The sequence below is a fragment of the Triplophysa dalaica genome, chromosome 14 (genome assembly GCF_015846415.1).
Source record: "Triplophysa dalaica isolate WHDGS20190420 chromosome 14, ASM1584641v1, whole genome shotgun sequence".
NCBI lineage: Eukaryota > Metazoa > Chordata > Actinopteri > Cypriniformes > Nemacheilidae > Triplophysa > Triplophysa dalaica.
The window spans coordinates 5,893,374-5,911,906 of record NC_079555.1 but is presented as its reverse complement, the minus strand read 5'-3'; the positions used below and the strand labels follow the sequence as shown (position 1 = coordinate 5,911,906).

Sequence of the window (18,533 nt, the reverse complement as noted above, 5' to 3'; positions counted from 1 at the left end):
GGCGCTAGCCAAGCAACTGCTATTGAGATTAATGAGAATGCTAAATGATAGCTTCTACATGAAGATCATGCTTTAAAAAATGTTCGAGTTTAACATTCAATCTTCCTAGACAGAAATTAATTGAATGGACTATGCTGCGATCAGTCCAGCTGCTGACTCAGAACCTGTCCAAGTCCAAATGTCAATGTGCTGATGGATAAGTCTGCAGTCAAACTCAAGTGACTGATATAGGAACAAAGGCAATGGTGGAGGCAGTTCTCCTCAACATATCCAAAGTAATATTGAGGCACTTTGAAGTCACCTTGTTCTTTTTACTATTTAGCATTATATTGTTGCCCATGAAAACAGAGCAAATTTGGACGTGACATGATTGAGTTCATTACATATGTATTAAAGCAAATTAATGAACTAACTTGGTTTCCTGCTTCATTTTAAAGGTGTTTTAAATGTTTTTTCTACTGAATGGAGGGCAGAATGTCCCCATTCTCTGGCAAATATCTCTAGGTGTTTTAAAATAGAGCTTTCTTGCAGTGCAAGACACGGTCAGATATCTTGCCATTTCTGCCTGTCAATCATTTAACGATAAGACAAGAAAGCAAGACGCTGACATCGTCAGACAGGGTGTGTTGCTGTGCATTGAACGCATTTTTCGGGTTTGGCGTAAATTGAATTATTGTTACCCGTGACGATGACGCGTTGATGCTGTATCGCAACCTCGTTCACTACAAGACTAATCAATCAAACTTGGCGGATTTTGGAAACAAGGGGCGTGGTCTGGCGCAACTTATAAAATAGCATATTGAACAAATCTTTACATTTACGTGTAAGCTTAATATCGGTGTTTAATCATTTATAACATACGATACTCTTTTATTTTGAGTAACAAGGGTAAATCCTAAACCCAAATGCTGGAATGGGCTCGAAATGGGGTAATATTTCCATCTCAAAATTAAAAAAATAAATAAAAATATCCACGTAATAGCTTTTAAACGATATGCACATGTCATACATAGATATAGTAGCATCTATGGCTTTTCTAAACTGGTGTCGCCGCAGTAAATATCGGCCACATCCAGCACGGCCTAAATGTATAAATTATATAACTAATATTTACAATTTTTTTTTAAAAATGTTTGGTTGTTACATTTCATTTTTTATTGTTTGTTTGTGTAACTTGTTAAGCTTATCAGTTTTTTATTGTGTTTTTGTCCCATAGAGTACACGTTACTAACGCTGAAACGTAAATTGAGCTTTACTGCCATCTACTGTTTCAGACTGATCAACACACCAAAAGGAGTTGCATCAATAATAAAATAGAATAGAATAAAACTGAACAGAATAGAACTAAACCTAACCAGATGCTGGTCATTCATAGCTCCAGACAAGTCTCTAAAAACATAAATCAAACTTTGTGGTCAACCGTTTATTTCTTGTATCCATTTCAGTTATAGTTTTACAAATTACAAAAAGGCTGCTGCCCATCTATAGGGTCTGAAATCAAACACTGGACAGAAAACAATTCAAAACTGTAGAAAAGATGATAGAGAGCTAAAGGAAAAGCTCCTACGGGATAAAAATACGTTTTAAATCTGACAGAAACTGGCGGCCATATCACTGTCAAGGTGGGTCAAAGCATAGTTTCATGAATTAACATGACCATCAACTCACAAAAAAGCCACATTTTCATAAATTCCACATTATCTATTAAATCCATGACACACAAGTAGTGTTAAGCCATGATTTCACAAACATATTGTGTTTGTCTTAATGTTTACATAATTTAGACATTTCTATTTTTTATAATTATCTAAACGAATAAACTCCAAAGGTAGCTAAATACGCCGCTTGTCCTAAAAACAGAGGAAGCAATTTGTATGTCGAATTGTATTATATTGTTATTGCACCTACAGACTGAATTAAGCTTCTGTATCTGAATAAAAAACATGCATTATGTGCATTAACTGACAACAGTGTAGCTCGGAGAAAGAATTAGGGAGTAAACAGAACATCATGTTTCCAGTCCAAAATGTTACAGATGTAAGGACTTCAAAAACAGAATAGCTGGGACCTGGCGATATTAGCTATCATTTCTGCTGCAACCGCGTAGCTTTAAATTTGGACATCCTCTTTGGTGGCTCCTGAGGCACTTCTGGGGCCAGCTCCTCCAGCTTTCTCTCAGGAATTGTGGGTAGAGCAGGAGGGGCGATTGTTAGATGTGGAATTGAGGAAGGCATGGGATCCTTTTCAATCACTGTGCCTGTAAAAGCCTAAAAAAAAAGATAAACATTTTATGAGTATGACTTCAGCGTATACTTTAATTCTAATATAAACACGACTGTTGCAGATTGCAACATGCTGGAATTTGCACCAAAAGGTTTGAAGTTTGTTCAAATCCCTAAATACAAGAAATAGAAATAGTAGCCAAACTTTCTGTACCTCAAAGCGCCCGTTGGAGTGTGGGCTCATGCCTGTGGGGCTGTCCTCCTCTGTAATGCCATCACTGGTGTCACTGTGTGTGGCTTCATCGTGGCTCAGCATGCGGCCGAAAGCAACACGTCTCTCTTCGAAGTCGGCTGTGCTGCTCTCGCTGGTGTCGCTGCACACGCTGTTCTCACGGCTGCGTGACTTTAAAATAGACTTCCGTGGCACCGGCTCTCCGTTCACCAAATCCACAAACACCCTACAAACACACATCAGCTACAGTTACATGAAGCCCAATAAACCAGTAGTAACATTTTTTTATGTACACCAAAATGATTTGATATTTTTTGTGGCACTATGTAGGTGGTCACCTATAAATGTCTGCTGGGGTTGTGAACTTGTAACTTTCATGAGGAGAATGGCCATTGCTTTTGCCGCTTTTCTTTTTCCGTTTGGCCTGTTCCTTTTGTTCTTTTTTCTCGCTGAACTTCAGAGTTGTGTTCTTTCCTGTGTTGATTCTAACCTAGAAGACAATTCAAAAGAATTTTATAAACAAACCAAACAGAGCTGTTATTCACCTCACTGTTCACCATGTGAGCTTAAGTAAGAGAAGTATAAGATAGGGTTATGCAAATAACAACTAGTAATATACTTTTTTGGGTTCCACAGTATGAGAAAAGTAGATTGTGGGAAGACTGTTTCCTGTTTCCTCCTCACACTCATCCTCTTCGTCCACCTCAGGTTGTGGGACTATACTACTGTTCGTCTGAGATGTGGGTCCCCATCCACTCTCTTCCTGATGACCATTAATCTGGACACTGTTGCTATCATCTGCTTCCTTCTCCTCTTCGGAGGAAGAGGAAGTGGTGTCTTCTCCATTAGTGTCTGTGCTGTCCAATCTGTTTGAGGGAAAGCAAACCAATGACTTAATTTGGAAAAATGCTGCTATTAAAAAAAGTTTTGATTTGGTTCACACTCTCAAGAAATGTAATACACAAAATTATTTTAATAATTTTAGTCAAGCAAACATACAGAGAGACAAAAAAGGAACAATCTATCACCTGTATCTTTCATCCTGCATTTCCTCTTGAAGCTCCAATTCATCAAGTCGAGCCCACAGCTCTTCCTCAGACGGCCCTTTCTTTACTTCTCCATCATCCTTTACTTGTTGCAGCTCCAGTAAATACTCCTGCTTGGGTTTTGAGTTTGGTTTGAGGGCCAATCGATGCTTTCCTAAGCACAACAACGTGTACATGTAACAAAGCATTAAAGATGATCGCCAAGAATGAGGCAAAGACCTAAAAAATTGGATTGCTGTACACTTACCTTTGTTAATTTCCTCCTCATTGACCACCTCTTCCCTAATGTCTACAAAATCTCCAGTACCATCAGTCACCTGTTTAAGAATATAAATGAAGTGTTTCATCCAGATAATAGAACACTGTTTGGTTTTCATTTGAAAAAAAGCATCATGATGTTAGAAGACTTACGCCGGACAATTTTTTGAGATCATCTGTGAAGTCTGCCCTGTTTTGAAAGTTTTTCATTACTTTCTGTAAGTCATCAAGTGTTTTGTTCACATCTGAAAAAGAAGTGAGAGCATGTACATCAGGTCTAGTTGCTTTGCTTAAAAGTGATTAAGGAAAATTTAAGTTGAGTGTTTTATTGCTACTTTAGAAAAACAGGGACTCACGTGTCTTCCTGTGTTCCACAAGAGCATCAGCCTGCTTGGCAGAACACTTGGCAAACCAGTTATCGCCAAGGAGAACTGTTAACTCATTAGTGTGAACTAGCTTTCCTGGCATGAATGCCAAGGGACCAAATGGTACCTGTTGTGAAAAAACACAACAGAATGAATTGAGAGCATCCTTGGTTAAAGTGCCATACATGTATCTTAAAGACATGAATGTCTGCAAACAATTTACAAACCTTAACTTGCCTGCTAAAATGATAACTTGTCTCTCAAACATGTTTGATGTATGTAGAAGTGAAGGTAAGTTGAATTAGTGATTGAAAAGTGGCACTATACCATAATATCGTAAGACAACTTGTCAGGCAGGGTCTTGAGACGCTCCTGGAGAGATTCGTAGTCTTTTTCCACTTTTTTCCTGTCAACCACAGGCAAAAATGAATCCCTTAAATAAAATTGCCAATGTTTTGCCATATATCTTATCTGGCCTCTTCCACTTATCCCATCTTTTAAAAAACTATTATTGTTAAATACGTCAAACATGACCAAAACATCTAACTACAGATACTAGGCCTTAAGTGTTATTCAAACAAGCAGCAACCTATAAACAACGAAATACACACACTAAAAATAATTTGATGCATGAAATAAATAGGAGTACTAGCTAGGGTACTAGCATTATCCTGACAACAAAATAGACTTGATGGGGCAGGACTAGGAATAATGAATTCATATGATATCATGACTATGTTTTTTAATGAATATGGGATAGGATTTATCATCAATAAACTAATTATATTTGACATTATATGACAATAATATCGTTTACGTCTTGATATGGATAGGGGCGTATCACGTAGTAAAAACACAGCTTGCCATGAAGGCAAAAATAAATGCTTTTTGAAGTTTTGCGGTTTCGTGTTGGATGGAGTTTGAGGTAATTTTTGCTGACGTGTAGTTTTATTATTTAAGCATATAGGCAATGTAATGTAATGTAAAGTAATGTAAAGCTTTATATATGTGTGTTTGTGTGTGAGGTGGATTTGAAATGATATGTATTTAACGAAATAAATTGACATTTACGGTTATGGCATTAAAGATAAGAGTTCATGTATTTTTGTTGACCAGAGCTGCTTATCATCAGACCCAGCCATAAACGGGCACTGGAGGATATTTTCACACCGTCTCTTTAAAAGTCAAACACATAATCTACTCTCATCTCCAATTAGCAGTTTTTTGCCTTGGTTGCCATTCACATGCACTGCATCATAACAAAGCAAATGTATGTGAATAAAGTAAAAAACGTTGACCGTAGGGAGATTGTAAATTAAACAGTTTGAGGACACTCACCAATGCTCAATTTTACTTCTGCAATCTTTCACCACCTATTGTTGAGAGAAACAAGGTCATTTCACAAACACCAGAATGCTGAAAAACTATGACAAAATAAAAAGCATTTGAGGAGTTTGGTTCCAAAATGAGAGAACATAATAAAAAGGAAGTTATTATGTTTTTATTGTGTAAGTTAGCTGTATTTATTTTGTTACTTTGGCTTAAATCAAAACAAACCAACTGCACACTCCAAAGCAACCACACTCCATGAGGTTGTGCCATCTTTTTGTTTGCCTACCTGTTGTCACCCACAAACAACTAATAAACAGAAATAGGTCACTTATGCATAGATACATGGAGATCCCTGACTGTACTGCATTGTCCCATAACTGCATTAACTTTGTGAGATGGATTTTAATTTACTTGCTTCAAGTACATGTAAATAATGTTTTTACATAATTGAGATGTGTTGCAGATAACAATGCACTTTTTTATGTATTTAAAAGCATCAAAAACATACAGTTTTCCAAAGCAACTGTGTTTGCAGTCAGCTAGCAGCAGCAGTTGAGAGCAACACGTGATTCACTAGGAACTTTCCAGTGAATAAAACGCTTTATGCAACGTTTAAACTACAAAATCATCACGAATAAACGACTCGGCGCCGATCAATGACGATAGGGGACACGTGCGTGGACACTGCACGAGGAACTTGAGTCGCAAAAATAATGGTATCTGAAATAAACATTACTCCTGACCTTTCGGTGCTCCTCTTTTAACCTTTCAACGCCTCGGGGCAAATCATTACACCTTTTCGCGTTTCCAGTTGCAGCCATTTGGTCGTACGAAGATGTTATCCACGATAAAAACAAGGATTTGTGTTGAGATATCCAAAAACAATGAATGCTCAGGGGTTTGAAGTCCTATAGAAATGTTTATGAATGCAATTCGATTTGCTGCACTCAATCGGTCGCCTCGTAGTCATCAATGAAGCAGAAGTGATCCAGTATATCGAGATTGAGACCATTTCACACGTGCATGACACGATGTCGATCTTATTCCAAAATATCCTCTTGTCTAGAAATGTTTACAATCCAACAACGGCCTGTTTCCCCTGCGCCATGTTCATCTGATCACGGATGTACTATGGGTAAAATAATCTCCTTTCCCTACTATCAAAAGGGTGCAAGCACGTACGTCCAAGCACGTGACGCAACGTTTTCTTTAGCTAAATATTTTCACTTTCATTTACGGGGTAAAAAGCATTTCACTTAAATAAAACCTAAAGACGCACACTTAAAAAATGTGATGCATGAAATAAGTAGAGTACTCGCTTTATCCTGACCTGACAACAAAATAGACCTGATGGGACAGCACTAAAAAGAATGAAGTGATATAATATCATGACTACGTTTTTTTAATGCATATGGGGAAGGATTTATTGTTTATAAATAAATGATATTGATAACTGTGATCGTTTATTCACGTCTTGATATGGATGGGGGGCGTGTCAAGTACGTATAAACGCAGCTTGGCGTGAAGGCAAAATAAAAGCTTTTTAATTTTAAGTTTTGCGGTTTCGTGTTGGATGAAGTTTGAGTTTAATTGTGTATCAAACAGATTTTTGTTAATGAAGAAGTGAAATGTCTTTCCCACAACCAAATATATATATATTTTTAGTTTTAACACGTGTCTTTTATTTTAAAGAGATCAAATGTATCCGCATTTCACTGTCGTTTTCCGGAATTGTGAACGAGGCTGTCCTCATCGACCATTGATCACACATGGTTTGAGATTGCGAGCTGTCTCAGAATAAATTCAACATGGCGCCCAAGAAGTTTACAGAGACTGCAGAACATCTACACTGACTTCCAAACAAGAGCCAGATGCACTGTCGAACACATCCCCGATAACACTTATATTAGGAGGTGAGCATCCCAGATAGAACAGTTATGTGTGTTAGATGACTGCGGTCAGGCCAGCCTCCACTTTGAAAACGACGGTCACGTCAGCCCTCACGCGGTTTTGTCATGCGCGCATATACTAGGCATTACGGCAAAAGCGTGAGATTGTGATTTGAAAATAAAAGTGTTTTTCAACAGTTTGTGTATTTTAGGTGTTTGCTAAATTGTTATTACATGTTGTGATTTGTAAACTGTTGCTAAAGTCTTGCTGTCCAGTTGCTGTAAAATATCTATTGTATGCTGTGTGTCTATAAATTCTATTAGACATATGTTTAAAGTAAATCCCCTGTTTCCACAGACTCGTGACACTTCAGAGAGATAAAGCATCACTTCATAATGTCCCAAATGCAATATCAGGACAATATAAAGAATAGTTTTTTTATTTATAAGCCCCTGAAATGTCTCTTATACTCTACTTTTTTTTACAAGTTTAAACAGATTTTAATAGAAAAGTCTCTGTTTCCACAGACTCTTCTACTTTAGGGTGATACAGTCTCACCTCATAATGTCCCACGTGCAATATCAAGACACTTTAAAGCAGAGTTTTTAAATTATAAGCCTGAAATGTCTCTTATACTCTACTTTTTTTTTACAAGTTTAGACGGATTTTAATAGAAAAGTCTCTGTTTCCACAGACTCTTCTACTTTAGGGTGATACAGTCTCACCTCATAATGTCCCACATGCAATATCAAGACACTTTAAAGCAGAGTTTTTAAATTATAAGCCTGAAATGTCTCTTATACTCTACTTTTTTTTACAAGTTTAGACGGATTTTAATAGAAAAGTCTCTGTTTCCACAGACTCTTCTACTTTAGGGTGATAAAGCATCACCTCATAATGTCCCACATGCAATATCAGGACAAAAAAGTTGTTCATATAAAAGTAAATATATTTTGCTCCATCTCTCCTGTAGTGTTAAATATTCTGTAACCAGAAGTGCTTCTGTACTATAGCAGATATGCTGCATCTGTTTACATGTAGTGTTGCTCAGTAGGTTACAGATGATTATTTGTGATAAATGTAGATTTATTTGAGATTGATTTGTAAATGGAATTGTAAGTGAACAGATTTTTTGTAAGAATATTGATTGGATGTGTTCAAATATTCAAACATAAAGTAATATTTCAACGAGTACTTTGATTCCAGTTATATTTATTAAATTATGTCGCACATTTTCTTTTCCTTTCTTATTTAAACAATTCGCATCATAATTTAGTGAGATATATAAACATTTATTGAGTAAATACAAATGAGGAAGTTGTGCCATGGGAAAACTGAGTGGGTGGGTATAATTTGGAAGGGAGGAGTTCAACCCAGCAAGATGGGAAGTGATGGAGCCATTTTTGCCATGGTACATAAAATAATAAACTGTAACACCTTAAAAAATGTTAATGTTATCCCCAAGTTAATTAGCTAGAACAGCTGTCGTTCGGATTTGCATGAAGATTTTTCTAGACAAAAAATGTCTATTTTTTTGATAAAAAAGTTATTCAAAGCGATTTGATCGATCAAATAATCCTTGTATAAAGCGTAAACGAGCATCATTGTCATAATTATCTCTCTCAGATTCATGTTGATCTAAATGAAGAAGACTTCCGTTTACACTGAAATGCCTTCAGTTTACAGTGATAAGTTCACGCACATCCACATATAAAATCACTATGCACGCAAACTAAAGCGTGTCATATTTTGTATGTACGTGCGAGTGTTTGATGTGTGTGTATGCAGAGTTTGTATATATTTGCGAGTATTGTATAAGTGTGTTTGGACGCATTGCGTTTATATGTATGCGCGAAAAAGTGTTTTATGCATGCATTACTAACATAAGATATATTTGTATGGATTTCACATACGTGAGCACATGTTTTTCCATATGTGTTTGCTTGAACATCCAAAAGTATACATGTATATGTGAGCAATGTATATATGTGTATGCACGCTGTTATATATGTATTCATAAGCGCAGTTTGATTTAAACCCTATACGGCGCATCATAATAATGATAAAGAGACACAACGACGAGTAGAGCGTCCAGCAGCAAACGGAGATGCAATGTCGTGGCTTGCAATGTCACCACATGCGACAAACCTTGGGGTCATAGTGCACACAACGTGATTACGTCATAGGAATCGCAGGAAAAGGTAACCACGCAACCACTAGTAACCTCAGATCTATAGAACATGTGCGCAGAGACGTGCAATGCATTTTTTTATGTTTTTTGTTTTAGATATTTTACGCAAGTTGTGCAGAGCATTAGAGGGCGAAAACAACGCTACAGGATCGTGCTGTAGACTTGATCTGAAAGTGTAACGTCTGTAATTTTGTTTGCAAAAATAATTTTATTGCCTCTTGAACAGAGACACGCAAACGGAAGCGTGGGTACGAGTTTGTATGTGTCTTGTGAGGGAAAAAACGACCCCGGCAGTCGCCTTTCAGCAATAATAATTTGTAGGTAAGTTATGCCCCTAACAAATAAACGTAACTGGGAAATTGAGTTTTAACTTTTTTACTTGATTTTTCGTGACGTTTTAATTTTAATATCCATTAATATAACTCTTACTATACATAAGCAATGTAATGTCATGTTATATGTGTATTTGTGTGTGAGATGCATTTGTAATTCAATGAAAAGTTTGGTTCCAAAATGAGATTTTTCTCCGTTAAAAAAATCATGTTTTCTTATTGTGCATTCCAATTAATATCAATCCAGCCATAATGACAAAAAATACAGCTAACTAACACAATAAAACTAAATAAAACGGAGTCATCTCATTTTGGAACCAAACTCTTCTTATCTATTTAAATAAATAAATTGACATTTAAGGTTATGGCATTAAAAACAAGAGTTCTTGTATTTTTGTTCTCTCTAGTTGACCAGAGCTGCTTATCAGACCCAGCCATGAACAGGCACTGGAGGATATTTTCACACTGTCTCTTTAAAAGTCAGACACACAGTGTACTCTCATCTCCGATTAATAGCTTTTTGCCCTGGTTTCCATTCACATGCTCTGCACCTTCACGTACTAATTCTAGCAACATTAAGATGCGCTCTTACTTACAGTTTGTAAAAAGAAAAATCAAAGGTGCTACAGCCCCTCCATACAATCAGGTGTGCCAGGTTGGAGACCCTGTGTTGCGTTCCCAGGCAGCGGCGGTAGACCCTGGTGCTATTCAGGGACCTGAAGTGCAAAAGGTCATAAAGTGCCTGGTCAAAATCATAAGAAAACATGAGTGTGTTGGTCTAAGTGCACCCCAGATTGGCGTTCCTTTGCGGATATTAGCCATGGAGTATCCAAAGAAAATGCTTGAGGACAGCTCAGCAGCCTCTGTTGAAGCTCGGGGTTTGATGGCATTCCCACTGATGATTTTCGTAAACCCACAGTTGCGTGTATTGGATGGACGGACTGTTACCTTTCAAGAGGCTTGTGAGAGCATCTGTGGATACTCTGCATCCGTTCCACGCTATGTTTCTGTAGAGGTCTCAGGTAAAAGGAATATCTGGTTTATTACTCTACATGATGTTCTTATTGCTGTTTAATAGAAGGCTTACAAACCTACAGATCAAATAAAAATAAAATGTGTGTCCTCTTTCCACAGGTCTAAATGAGAAAGCAGAGCCTGTCACCTGGCAAGCAAGTGGGTGGCCAGCCAGAATACTGCAACATGAAATGGATCACCTGAATGGAGTGTTATATATTGATCGTATGGACAGTAAAACCTTTATTAATGTTAACTGGGAAGAGTATAATGAATAAACCTTTGCTTACTTATACCTTACTTCAGGATGTGATAATACATGAGCAAAAGTATTGACATCAATCTTGCATCGTCTAAAACTGAAAACCTAGAAATGGTTTCTCGTGTTAACAATTCATATGTAAAATCAGGCAACCTTTCTTTCAGTTTCCAGAGAAAAGAAAAAAACATATGCTGAAGTCACTGATATTTTAACAATTAACATTTTTATTATATGTGAAACTAACATCTAAATGAACACATTTGTCACAATGGCAAAATGTTTAATCTGTTATTTGTTTTAACTAGTACATGCAAAATTCATTCTTAGTCCCTTTATTGAGATAAGATGGCACTAAATTATCACATTTAAATCTGTGAATGTGAAAATCAATCAATCCAAGCAACACAATGATGCATGAGATGTTGCTTTGACCAAACAGTTATATAAATATGTCCAACCATTCATGCAATATGTTAGGAGTTAAGGCTTTCAAAACCACAAAACAGAATAAGAAAAAAATATTCTAGATTCTTTACACATTCATATAGGAATACGATTCATCTGTACAAATGATAAATGCAAGTAAAACTATTTTCCACAAGACTATGGTCAACATTAAAGTGTTGATTTTTTTAAACTGGAGAACCCCCAAAATAGTCAAAAGGATTCCCACACTTGCATCTCATGGGATCTTTATACCAACAGGCTTTGCAATACACGTGAAAGCAATACCTACACAGCGTGTAAATCTCACGACTGGACAAGAGACGCATTTAGTTCTGAGGCGATGTATTTTGTGATTTTGAGAGCACTCCCGACTATCAGAACACACAGAAGAATGAAAAAAATTACAAGTGAGGCATGCGATTTCAGGAAATGGTTGCATGGCAAAGCAACACTGGTGATATTTTAATGCTGTGTTGTGCATTTCACCTAATTCCGTTTGGTACATCACATGCTGTTGTGCAAGGCAATTTTTAACATAGTCGCTACAAAACAAATCATGGGCAGTGTTACAGGTGCTGCAGATCACGCATTCTGAAAACTCTGAAGTTAGACAGTAGTGCCTCTTTGGAGCATTAACTTCTTGAGTAGGTTGTATAACTCCCGTTATATGCGAGTTGTGATGCAGGGATTCGCACACTTTAACATTTTCACAGCTACAGTCATGGATTAACTGGCAGCTGTGGCACACAAAAAATGTATCAGCAGTTGAATTGCACATACATTGATGATTTTTAAGAAAATCTTTGCCCTGTTTAGGCTGATCTTCTGAAGTAAAAGGTGGGAGCTTTGTGTTTTGTTGCTGTTCAATGTCGTACAGCGATAAATTATGACCTTTACCTGTGCAAATATTATAATACATACAATCTCGACTGTGAATGTGGTTGCACTCCTTGCAGTAGTATAGAAACAAATGCGATGATGTGCAACAAGTGCATATTATGGCGTCTCCCACTTTTGCCGTTTGTTTCTTCCCATCACCTGCTATTTGATCTTTGCTAATGCTTTCCGTTAACCCTGGATTCTTGGAAAGTGATACATGGGTTTTGGAGTTGCTGATTTGACACTGATGCATTGAAACACAAAGTGCGTCTTCCTGACTAGAGTTTTCATTATTTAACCTGTATGAGGGGTCTCCGTATAGAGAGTTGTTAAAGATGGTCTCTCTCGGTTTTATGTAGGAAGAGCGAGGAGGCGCAGATGAACTGGATGTCATGTAACGAGCATCTGCCTGGGCCGAAGGCTCATCTGTGTACAGATCCAGCTTTGAATCTATTGCACCCGTCAGTTTATCATGTGAAGAATGAGCAGCCTCTATTTTTCTCTTAGTGTTCTCTAATGCCAAGTGAAGGCTGTGGCCTTTCAGCCTCTCTTTAACTAGCTGGAGAACCGACTCTGCACTTGTGTCCACAGAGCCCAAGTTGGAAAGGAGCAGCTGGCACTCTATACGAGCGATGAAGAAGGCACATGCCAGGCCAAGTATGAAATCAGCAGGAAGTAGTTTGGAGTCCAGTGCCAACTCTTCTTCTTCATAGTGGCTTACAGGCTGATATCCAAGTAACCCAAACATCTCTTTGGCCTGCTGCAGGGTTAATGCAGGTTTGATACAATGGGTGAACATGCCTGAAAACATCTATAGAAAAGAGAGAGACCATTTTAATTGTATGGCAGTGAAATAGAATTTGTATGCAAGATGCATTTACAAAACCTTGTACATCCAGCTACATAGCATCAGTGTAACAGCAGTATTGCCAAACATACCTTCACAAACTTGTATTCCTTTCTCCATGGATACAGATAGAGGTTTAATGCAGCAAGCTCCAACACTTCAAAGGCCTTGGAAACCTTTTTAAGACCCAGATTGCCAGTTTTAAAGGAAAAGGCTTCGAGTGAGTTCTCTATTACTGTCAGGGAATCTAGCCCACGTTGATTCAGGATCTTGTGTGGATTGGCTTTGCTAAGTAGTGCCTTCACTTCCTTGCAAAGCTTCTCATCTCTGCATACAAAACTCTGACCCCCCTCCTCGATTCGACTCTCCAGGTGGATCCGGTATTTCTCGACCAAATCATGGCCTTCACTTTTATGACTAACAGAAGTCATTCTAACAAAAAACAACATATGATATATTAAGACAGGTTTGTGTTTCGCCATAATGACGTCATTAAACACTGCGTTATAATTACGTGAAAGTCGGGTTTAGACCTATAACAGAAATGACATTATCTAAAAATGAAACATCCGTTTACACTATTTAAGATTATTATATCACCCAACAGGCTGAAATGAAAGTGAATGTTATAGCAGCTGCGTCAAATCAACTTCTGTAAGACAGATTCATTCCCAGAGTTGTGTTTATAACCTCACACTTGAGATGTTTTGTTCGAAGTTCTTTGTGTAACGGTACCCAATAACCAAGTATTGGAAGTTTGTACTCAACTTTGTGTTTGTTATCCAAGTTAACCCCCAAAAAACCAACACGTGATATTTTCTCAATTTACTCCTTAAATTCACATTAGCGAATGTAACATCTATTTATGTAACGCTTTTGGCATTGGCCAGTTAACGTTACACATAAATAAAACATATTTGTTACCTTAACGACGCTCTTTAGGATATAACAGCACACACTAGTAGTCGGAGAAACTTGTTGACATCACTTCCTTGTCCGTAATGTTCGACTTCATGCGGCACTGCGCAGACTGAGCTGCGTATGACGTATGCTGGTCAATGCTCGTCAAAAAACTCTCGCGACACATAAATAAAACATATTTGTTACCTTAACGACGCTCTTTAGGATATAACAGCACACACTAGTAGTCGCAGAAACTTGTTGACATCACTTCCGTGTCCGTAATGTTCGACTTCATGCGGCGCTGCGCAGACTGAGCTGCGTATGACGTATGCTGGTCCGTGTTCTCAAAAGACTCTCGCGGTATTAGAATGTCTGCCATAGAGAAAAGCGAAAGTCAGAAAATGTAATCAACGTTATGTCGACAGACAGATACATTCATTTAGAAAAGTAAGCAATTAAATCAAAATTAAAAAATGTATAATTATCACAAACGTAATTCTTCAAGAACGTTCACAATTGACAATTGTGATATGTCGTCGAATATGCATCCGCGGCGTGACGATGTTACAATAAATGTTTCAGCATTTAAAAATGACAAAATATTGCTATTTGTTTCTGTCCACGTGCCCGTAATTGTTCACAAGAGGGCGCTATCAACTAGGATGCTGATGAACAGTTTTACAAACTTGATATGCGACTACTCGTTCCAGTATGAAAACTTATTTTTTCAATCGTCTCATTTATGATTTCAATAAATCAATGAATACATCAATAAGTAAACAAATGAATTAACGAAATTTAAATAATAAGAAACAGTGTTTAATTGGCAAAGGATAACCATGCATAATTACGTGGGAGTGAAACTTAGAAAGGGGCGTGGATTTGGGCATGGCTTGCTTGCTGCGGGTGATTTAAAGATGTTCAGCGGCAAGCGATACGAATCCCATAAAGCATCATCAATCTCAGACGTCTGCACTGCAAGATTTGTGTGAGCGATGTCAAACGGGGACAGGGTGGTTTTAGCGCTTGGTGGAGCTGGAACTGTGGGTTCAGGAATAGTAAAAGCGCTTCTGGATAGAGGTAAGATCAACTGTCATATCACATTTATGTGCAGTATTACATATTAAGTATGTATATGAGTATATATAATGTAAAAATACTACATTATATCAATAATAATATTACTATAATTGTTTTTTCCCCTTTAGGCTTACTTAATTTATAGGCCACTATTTAACACTTTGTGGCTTCTTTTATTTTAACGTTGAAACCGTAGTCCTTAGTAATTTTATTGAACTAAAACAATGAATTGATAATATTATAATCAAAAATCTGTCTGTTATGATAGATAGACTGACTGCTGCAAGACAGGGTAAAACTTCAGGGTAATAATTCATAATAAACTCTATTCTGCACTTCCCTAGTCTGTTCATACAAATGTGACGAAGACATAATTGTAGCTTTTGATTCCATCAAACCCCAAAGAATGTTCTTACGTATTCTTTTGCCAATTTCCCCTTTGCATTTCCCATCTCTGACTTTGCATCAATTAACGACCTAATTTTTTTCTTTTACTTTTAGGCCTGATTTGACAATTTACATTAACCAGGACTAAGCCATTGTCAATTTAGCACATTTAATTCGCTTTTTAATGCGTGTTAGAATAAAAACATTACTCAAGTGCATATTAAGACAAAACAAAGGCATTGATATATGTTATCAGTATATCACAGTGCAAGTTGTTTTCAGACAAGTTTAAACATACATTTTAGTCTGGGACTAGACTTAAGTTTTGTCTGTGAAACTGGGCTTTAGATAGTGAGAATGTTAATCGTCTGCATATAAACGTTTACCTGAAAGTGTTGCATTGCATTCGTGTTAACTATGCAAATACATGCAGGTTTTAAGGTTGCTGTGATTTCCAGAGACAACAACAAGCTGGAAAAGCTCAAGGAGTTTGTTTCACCAGGCACAAATAATAACCTGACCACAATTGTTGGGAATGTTGGTAAGTGTCTTCTACTTATTTCATTTCAAATTATTTTTGCAGTTGTAAGAATTATTTGTCTTAATGAATTTCATCAGGCTCAGAGGAAGGGGTAGAGGATGTGAAACAGGCCTTGCTCAGGTCAGTGGGGAAGATAACAGATGTGGTGTCTTCTCTAGGCTTCAGCTGGTGGCAGGGAGGTCCACCGCACACTCAGCCCCTCAAAGAACTGCAGTGGGTGAGCATATCTAGGGTGACAGATTAAGAGGTCATACATTACAGCAAAAAAACATTTTTGTATAACACATTATTCACAAATCATTTTTTTTTATATTTATAAAAAGGTAATTGAGACGCTGCTGTACAGCACCTTTGTGTCCTGGAAGGCTTTCTTTCCCCTAGTGAGAGACAATCCAAACAGCACCTACACTTTTATCACAGGTGGGTCATTGTTTAGACAATCTTTCTTTAAACATTGTTTATAGCAAATGACAGAACCACAGAGAAATACTTACGTTTTCTTCTACAGGAGGTGCTGGAGAGAAATTGTTAATGCCTGGCACAGGGTTCCTGACTATAGGGGCAGCTAACGCTCTGGCCTTCTGTCAGGTTCTACGAGAAGAGTATCCGGAGCTGAAATGTAAACTCAACCAGGTGTGTCTGCAATGTACTAAAATATTTAGATTTTGGCCATGACATGTGGAGTCTCTGTAGATGTGCTTGATGAAATGTAATTGAAGTATTCCCTCAAATTCGTTCATCTGAAATGCTGACCTCTGTAACCTTCCAACAGGTGAAAATCAATACCGGTGTGGCTGTCCCAGACCGAATGGCTCCCGGGTACCTGAACCATTTGGATTTAGGGGAGGCTGTGGCCAAACTGGTGGAACGTCGGAACAAGTCTCACATCGTCTATTCTGTGAGCTGTCCTGCTGACCTAAAAACTGTTATCTTGGAAGGCAATCTGTAAAAACAGACTGAAAGTTATGTCTTCATATTTGACTCCGTATTCACTTTGTCCTGTTGACAATATGCTTGTATTGTTTTATTGAATGTCAACAAAACATTTCAGTGTATGCTTTGCATTAGTAAGTCATAGAAAATAAATATTCATGGTGTTTAAAACAAATCAGCATAATATTCAATGGAACAATGCTTTTGAGAGCAGCCAAATTTAACAACGCCCCAGCTGCAAGAGCTGGACATCGAAGTAAAAATTTGTGAGAATGGGATGTGAAAACAAACTTGTACTCGTCCTTAGAGTGAACGCAGGGAAATATTTGGCAGGTTGTCAGCACACTTGGTCTCCTTAGCGTGACTTCTTGTCCTCATTCACCTAAAATCTATCTGGCCATTTTTTCCCAGCTGTGTGGTCCGTCATAAAAAGTGTGTGAAGAGGGCAAGAGAAATGACTGGAAAAAACAATGAAATTCTCTTTATTATTCTTGTTTAGTGTTCTAGTATTTGTGTATTTGCAACATGAATGTAAATCTGCCATTAAAAGTGTCGATTACATTGACAAAATGTTAAATGCGCTCTCATTTTTACCTCGCTTTGGATAAAAGCTTTGTCTAAATGAAAAATGTGTATGATTATGGAAAGGGATAACAGGTGTGAAAGCCTTGTAAGTTTGTTCAGCTATGGTTTTACATTGTCGTCTTTTTAAATTCAAATTAAGGAAAAACAAAAAACGTGCGGTACTCTTTTTACTCAACCTAAATATAGTTGTATTCTTTACTCTGAATTCATAACAGGGTGTTTTTGTTTAAAAAGAACATCTCCCAGAGTCCTAGTTTGTTTTGTTTTGTGGAGGCTGACCACCTGTGCTTGAAGCAGTAACCATAGTGACATGAGCCACAAAACTCAGGGTGTGACTTTCGTCTCCTGCATTTCATTAAAAACTGGATTCCGGCCATCTTTCAAAAAAGATTTGGGAATGGGAAATATTGAAAACAATGGAAAATGAATAATAAACGCTGTCCCTTTTCGTGAGACGGTGCCGTTATGAGAGCCAAAGCGGCATGGTTTCCCATCAATATTTTAAAACTCATACTCGGAATAAATTATAGTGTGTGTGAACGCAGTTAAAAGGAAGAAACATCAGGAACACAAATCTCAGTGCCAGACCAACACGGACACAATTAGAAACCTCAACATGTGTGTGTGGTCACAGAGCTGAGGGTGAATAAGTCATGCCAAAGGAAGCAGAGACTCATTTTTAAATGTAGTTGGAAAAAAAATGTCAGCTGCCATTGAAACACAAGGGTTATGAATAATTCACATTTGCATTCACATTCACAAGTCCACAAAATGTACACATCTAACT

General features: G+C 37.5%; 4 protein-coding genes across 6 annotated transcripts; 2 read left to right on the top strand and 2 right to left on the bottom strand.

Annotated features, from left to right (window-relative positions):
- Positions 1-1,408: 1,408 nt before the first annotated feature.
- uri1 (URI1 prefoldin like chaperone) lies at positions 1,409-6,680 on the bottom strand. The gene is made up of 11 exons (XM_056766909.1): positions 6,199-6,680; positions 5,462-5,496; positions 4,451-4,529; positions 4,115-4,250; positions 3,912-4,003; positions 3,748-3,817; positions 3,483-3,654; positions 3,074-3,320; positions 2,793-2,944; positions 2,437-2,680; positions 1,409-2,267 (listed from the first exon to the last, which is right to left on the bottom strand). The coding sequence occupies exons 1-11, from the start codon at positions 6,274-6,276 to the stop codon at positions 2,085-2,087; spliced, it is 1,488 nt and encodes a 495-aa protein (XP_056622887.1). The 5' UTR covers positions 6,277-6,680; the 3' UTR covers positions 1,409-2,084.
- Positions 6,681-9,608: 2,928 nt separating this feature from the next.
- On the top strand, positions 9,609-11,182 carry pdf (peptide deformylase, mitochondrial). Of its 2 annotated transcripts, none has more exons than XM_056766722.1 (3): positions 9,609-9,853; positions 10,276-10,890; positions 11,003-11,182. In XM_056766722.1, exons 2-3 carry the CDS (start codon positions 10,305-10,307, stop codon positions 11,158-11,160), a joined length of 744 nt encoding a protein of 247 aa, XP_056622700.1. In that variant the 5' UTR covers positions 9,609-9,853; positions 10,276-10,304; the 3' UTR covers positions 11,161-11,182. The 2 variants fall into 2 exon arrangements, with proteins under 2 accessions (XP_056622700.1, XP_056622699.1); XM_056766721.1 differs by having other exon boundaries at positions 9,611-9,857.
- Positions 11,183-11,348: 166 nt separating this feature from the next.
- Positions 11,349-14,465, bottom strand: spata2l (spermatogenesis associated 2-like). Its single transcript, XM_056766718.1, is given in 4 exon segments — positions 11,349-11,904; positions 11,907-13,281; positions 13,410-13,749; positions 14,242-14,465. Coding segments are annotated over 3 exon segments (1,842 nt in total). The 5' UTR covers position 13,749; positions 14,242-14,465; the 3' UTR covers positions 11,349-11,776.
- A 602-nt stretch (positions 14,466-15,067) lies between these two features.
- si:dkey-238o13.4 (uncharacterized protein LOC560780 homolog) lies at positions 15,068-17,738 on the top strand. 2 transcript variants are annotated; one of them, XM_056766719.1, is made up of 7 exons: positions 15,068-15,300; positions 15,569-15,605; positions 16,146-16,228; positions 16,306-16,445; positions 16,552-16,648; positions 16,737-16,861; positions 17,001-17,738. In XM_056766719.1, the coding sequence occupies exons 1-7, from the start codon at positions 15,216-15,218 to the stop codon at positions 17,175-17,177; spliced, it is 744 nt and encodes a 247-aa protein (XP_056622697.1). In that variant the 5' UTR covers positions 15,068-15,215; the 3' UTR covers positions 17,178-17,738. The 2 variants fall into 2 exon arrangements, with proteins under 2 accessions (XP_056622697.1, XP_056622698.1); XM_056766720.1 differs by lacking the exon at positions 15,569-15,605 and having other exon boundaries at positions 16,121-16,228.
- The last annotated feature ends 795 nt before the right edge of the window (positions 17,739-18,533 follow it).

Excerpts from the sequence above, each read along its gene's own strand:
- uri1 (XM_056766909.1), bottom strand. The coding sequence starts at position 6,276 with ATGGCTGCAACTGGAAACGCGAAAAGGTGTAATGATTTGCCCCGAGGC. Across the intron at positions 5,497-6,198 it reads TAAAAGAGGAGCACCGAAAG|GTGGTGAAAGATTGCAGAAG; the intron begins GTCAGGAGTAAT and ends TCTCAACAATAG. Across the intron at positions 2,268-2,436 it reads ACTCCAACGGGCGCTTTGAG|GCTTTTACAGGCACAGTGAT; the intron begins GTACAGAAAGTT and ends CTTTTTTTTTAG.
- pdf (XM_056766722.1), top strand. The coding sequence starts at position 10,305 with ATGAACAGGCACTGGAGGATATTTTCACACTGTCTCTTTAAAAGTCAG. Across the intron at positions 10,891-11,002 it reads TGTTTCTGTAGAGGTCTCAG|GTCTAAATGAGAAAGCAGAG; the intron begins GTAAAAGGAATA and ends CTCTTTCCACAG.
- si:dkey-238o13.4 (XM_056766719.1), top strand. The coding sequence starts at position 15,216 with ATGTCAAACGGGGACAGGGTGGTTTTAGCGCTTGGTGGAGCTGGAACT. Across the intron at positions 16,446-16,551 it reads CCCTCAAAGAACTGCAGTGG|GTAATTGAGACGCTGCTGTA; the intron begins GTGAGCATATCT and ends ATTTATAAAAAG. Across the intron at positions 16,649-16,736 it reads CACCTACACTTTTATCACAG|GAGGTGCTGGAGAGAAATTG; the intron begins GTGGGTCATTGT and ends TTTCTTCTACAG.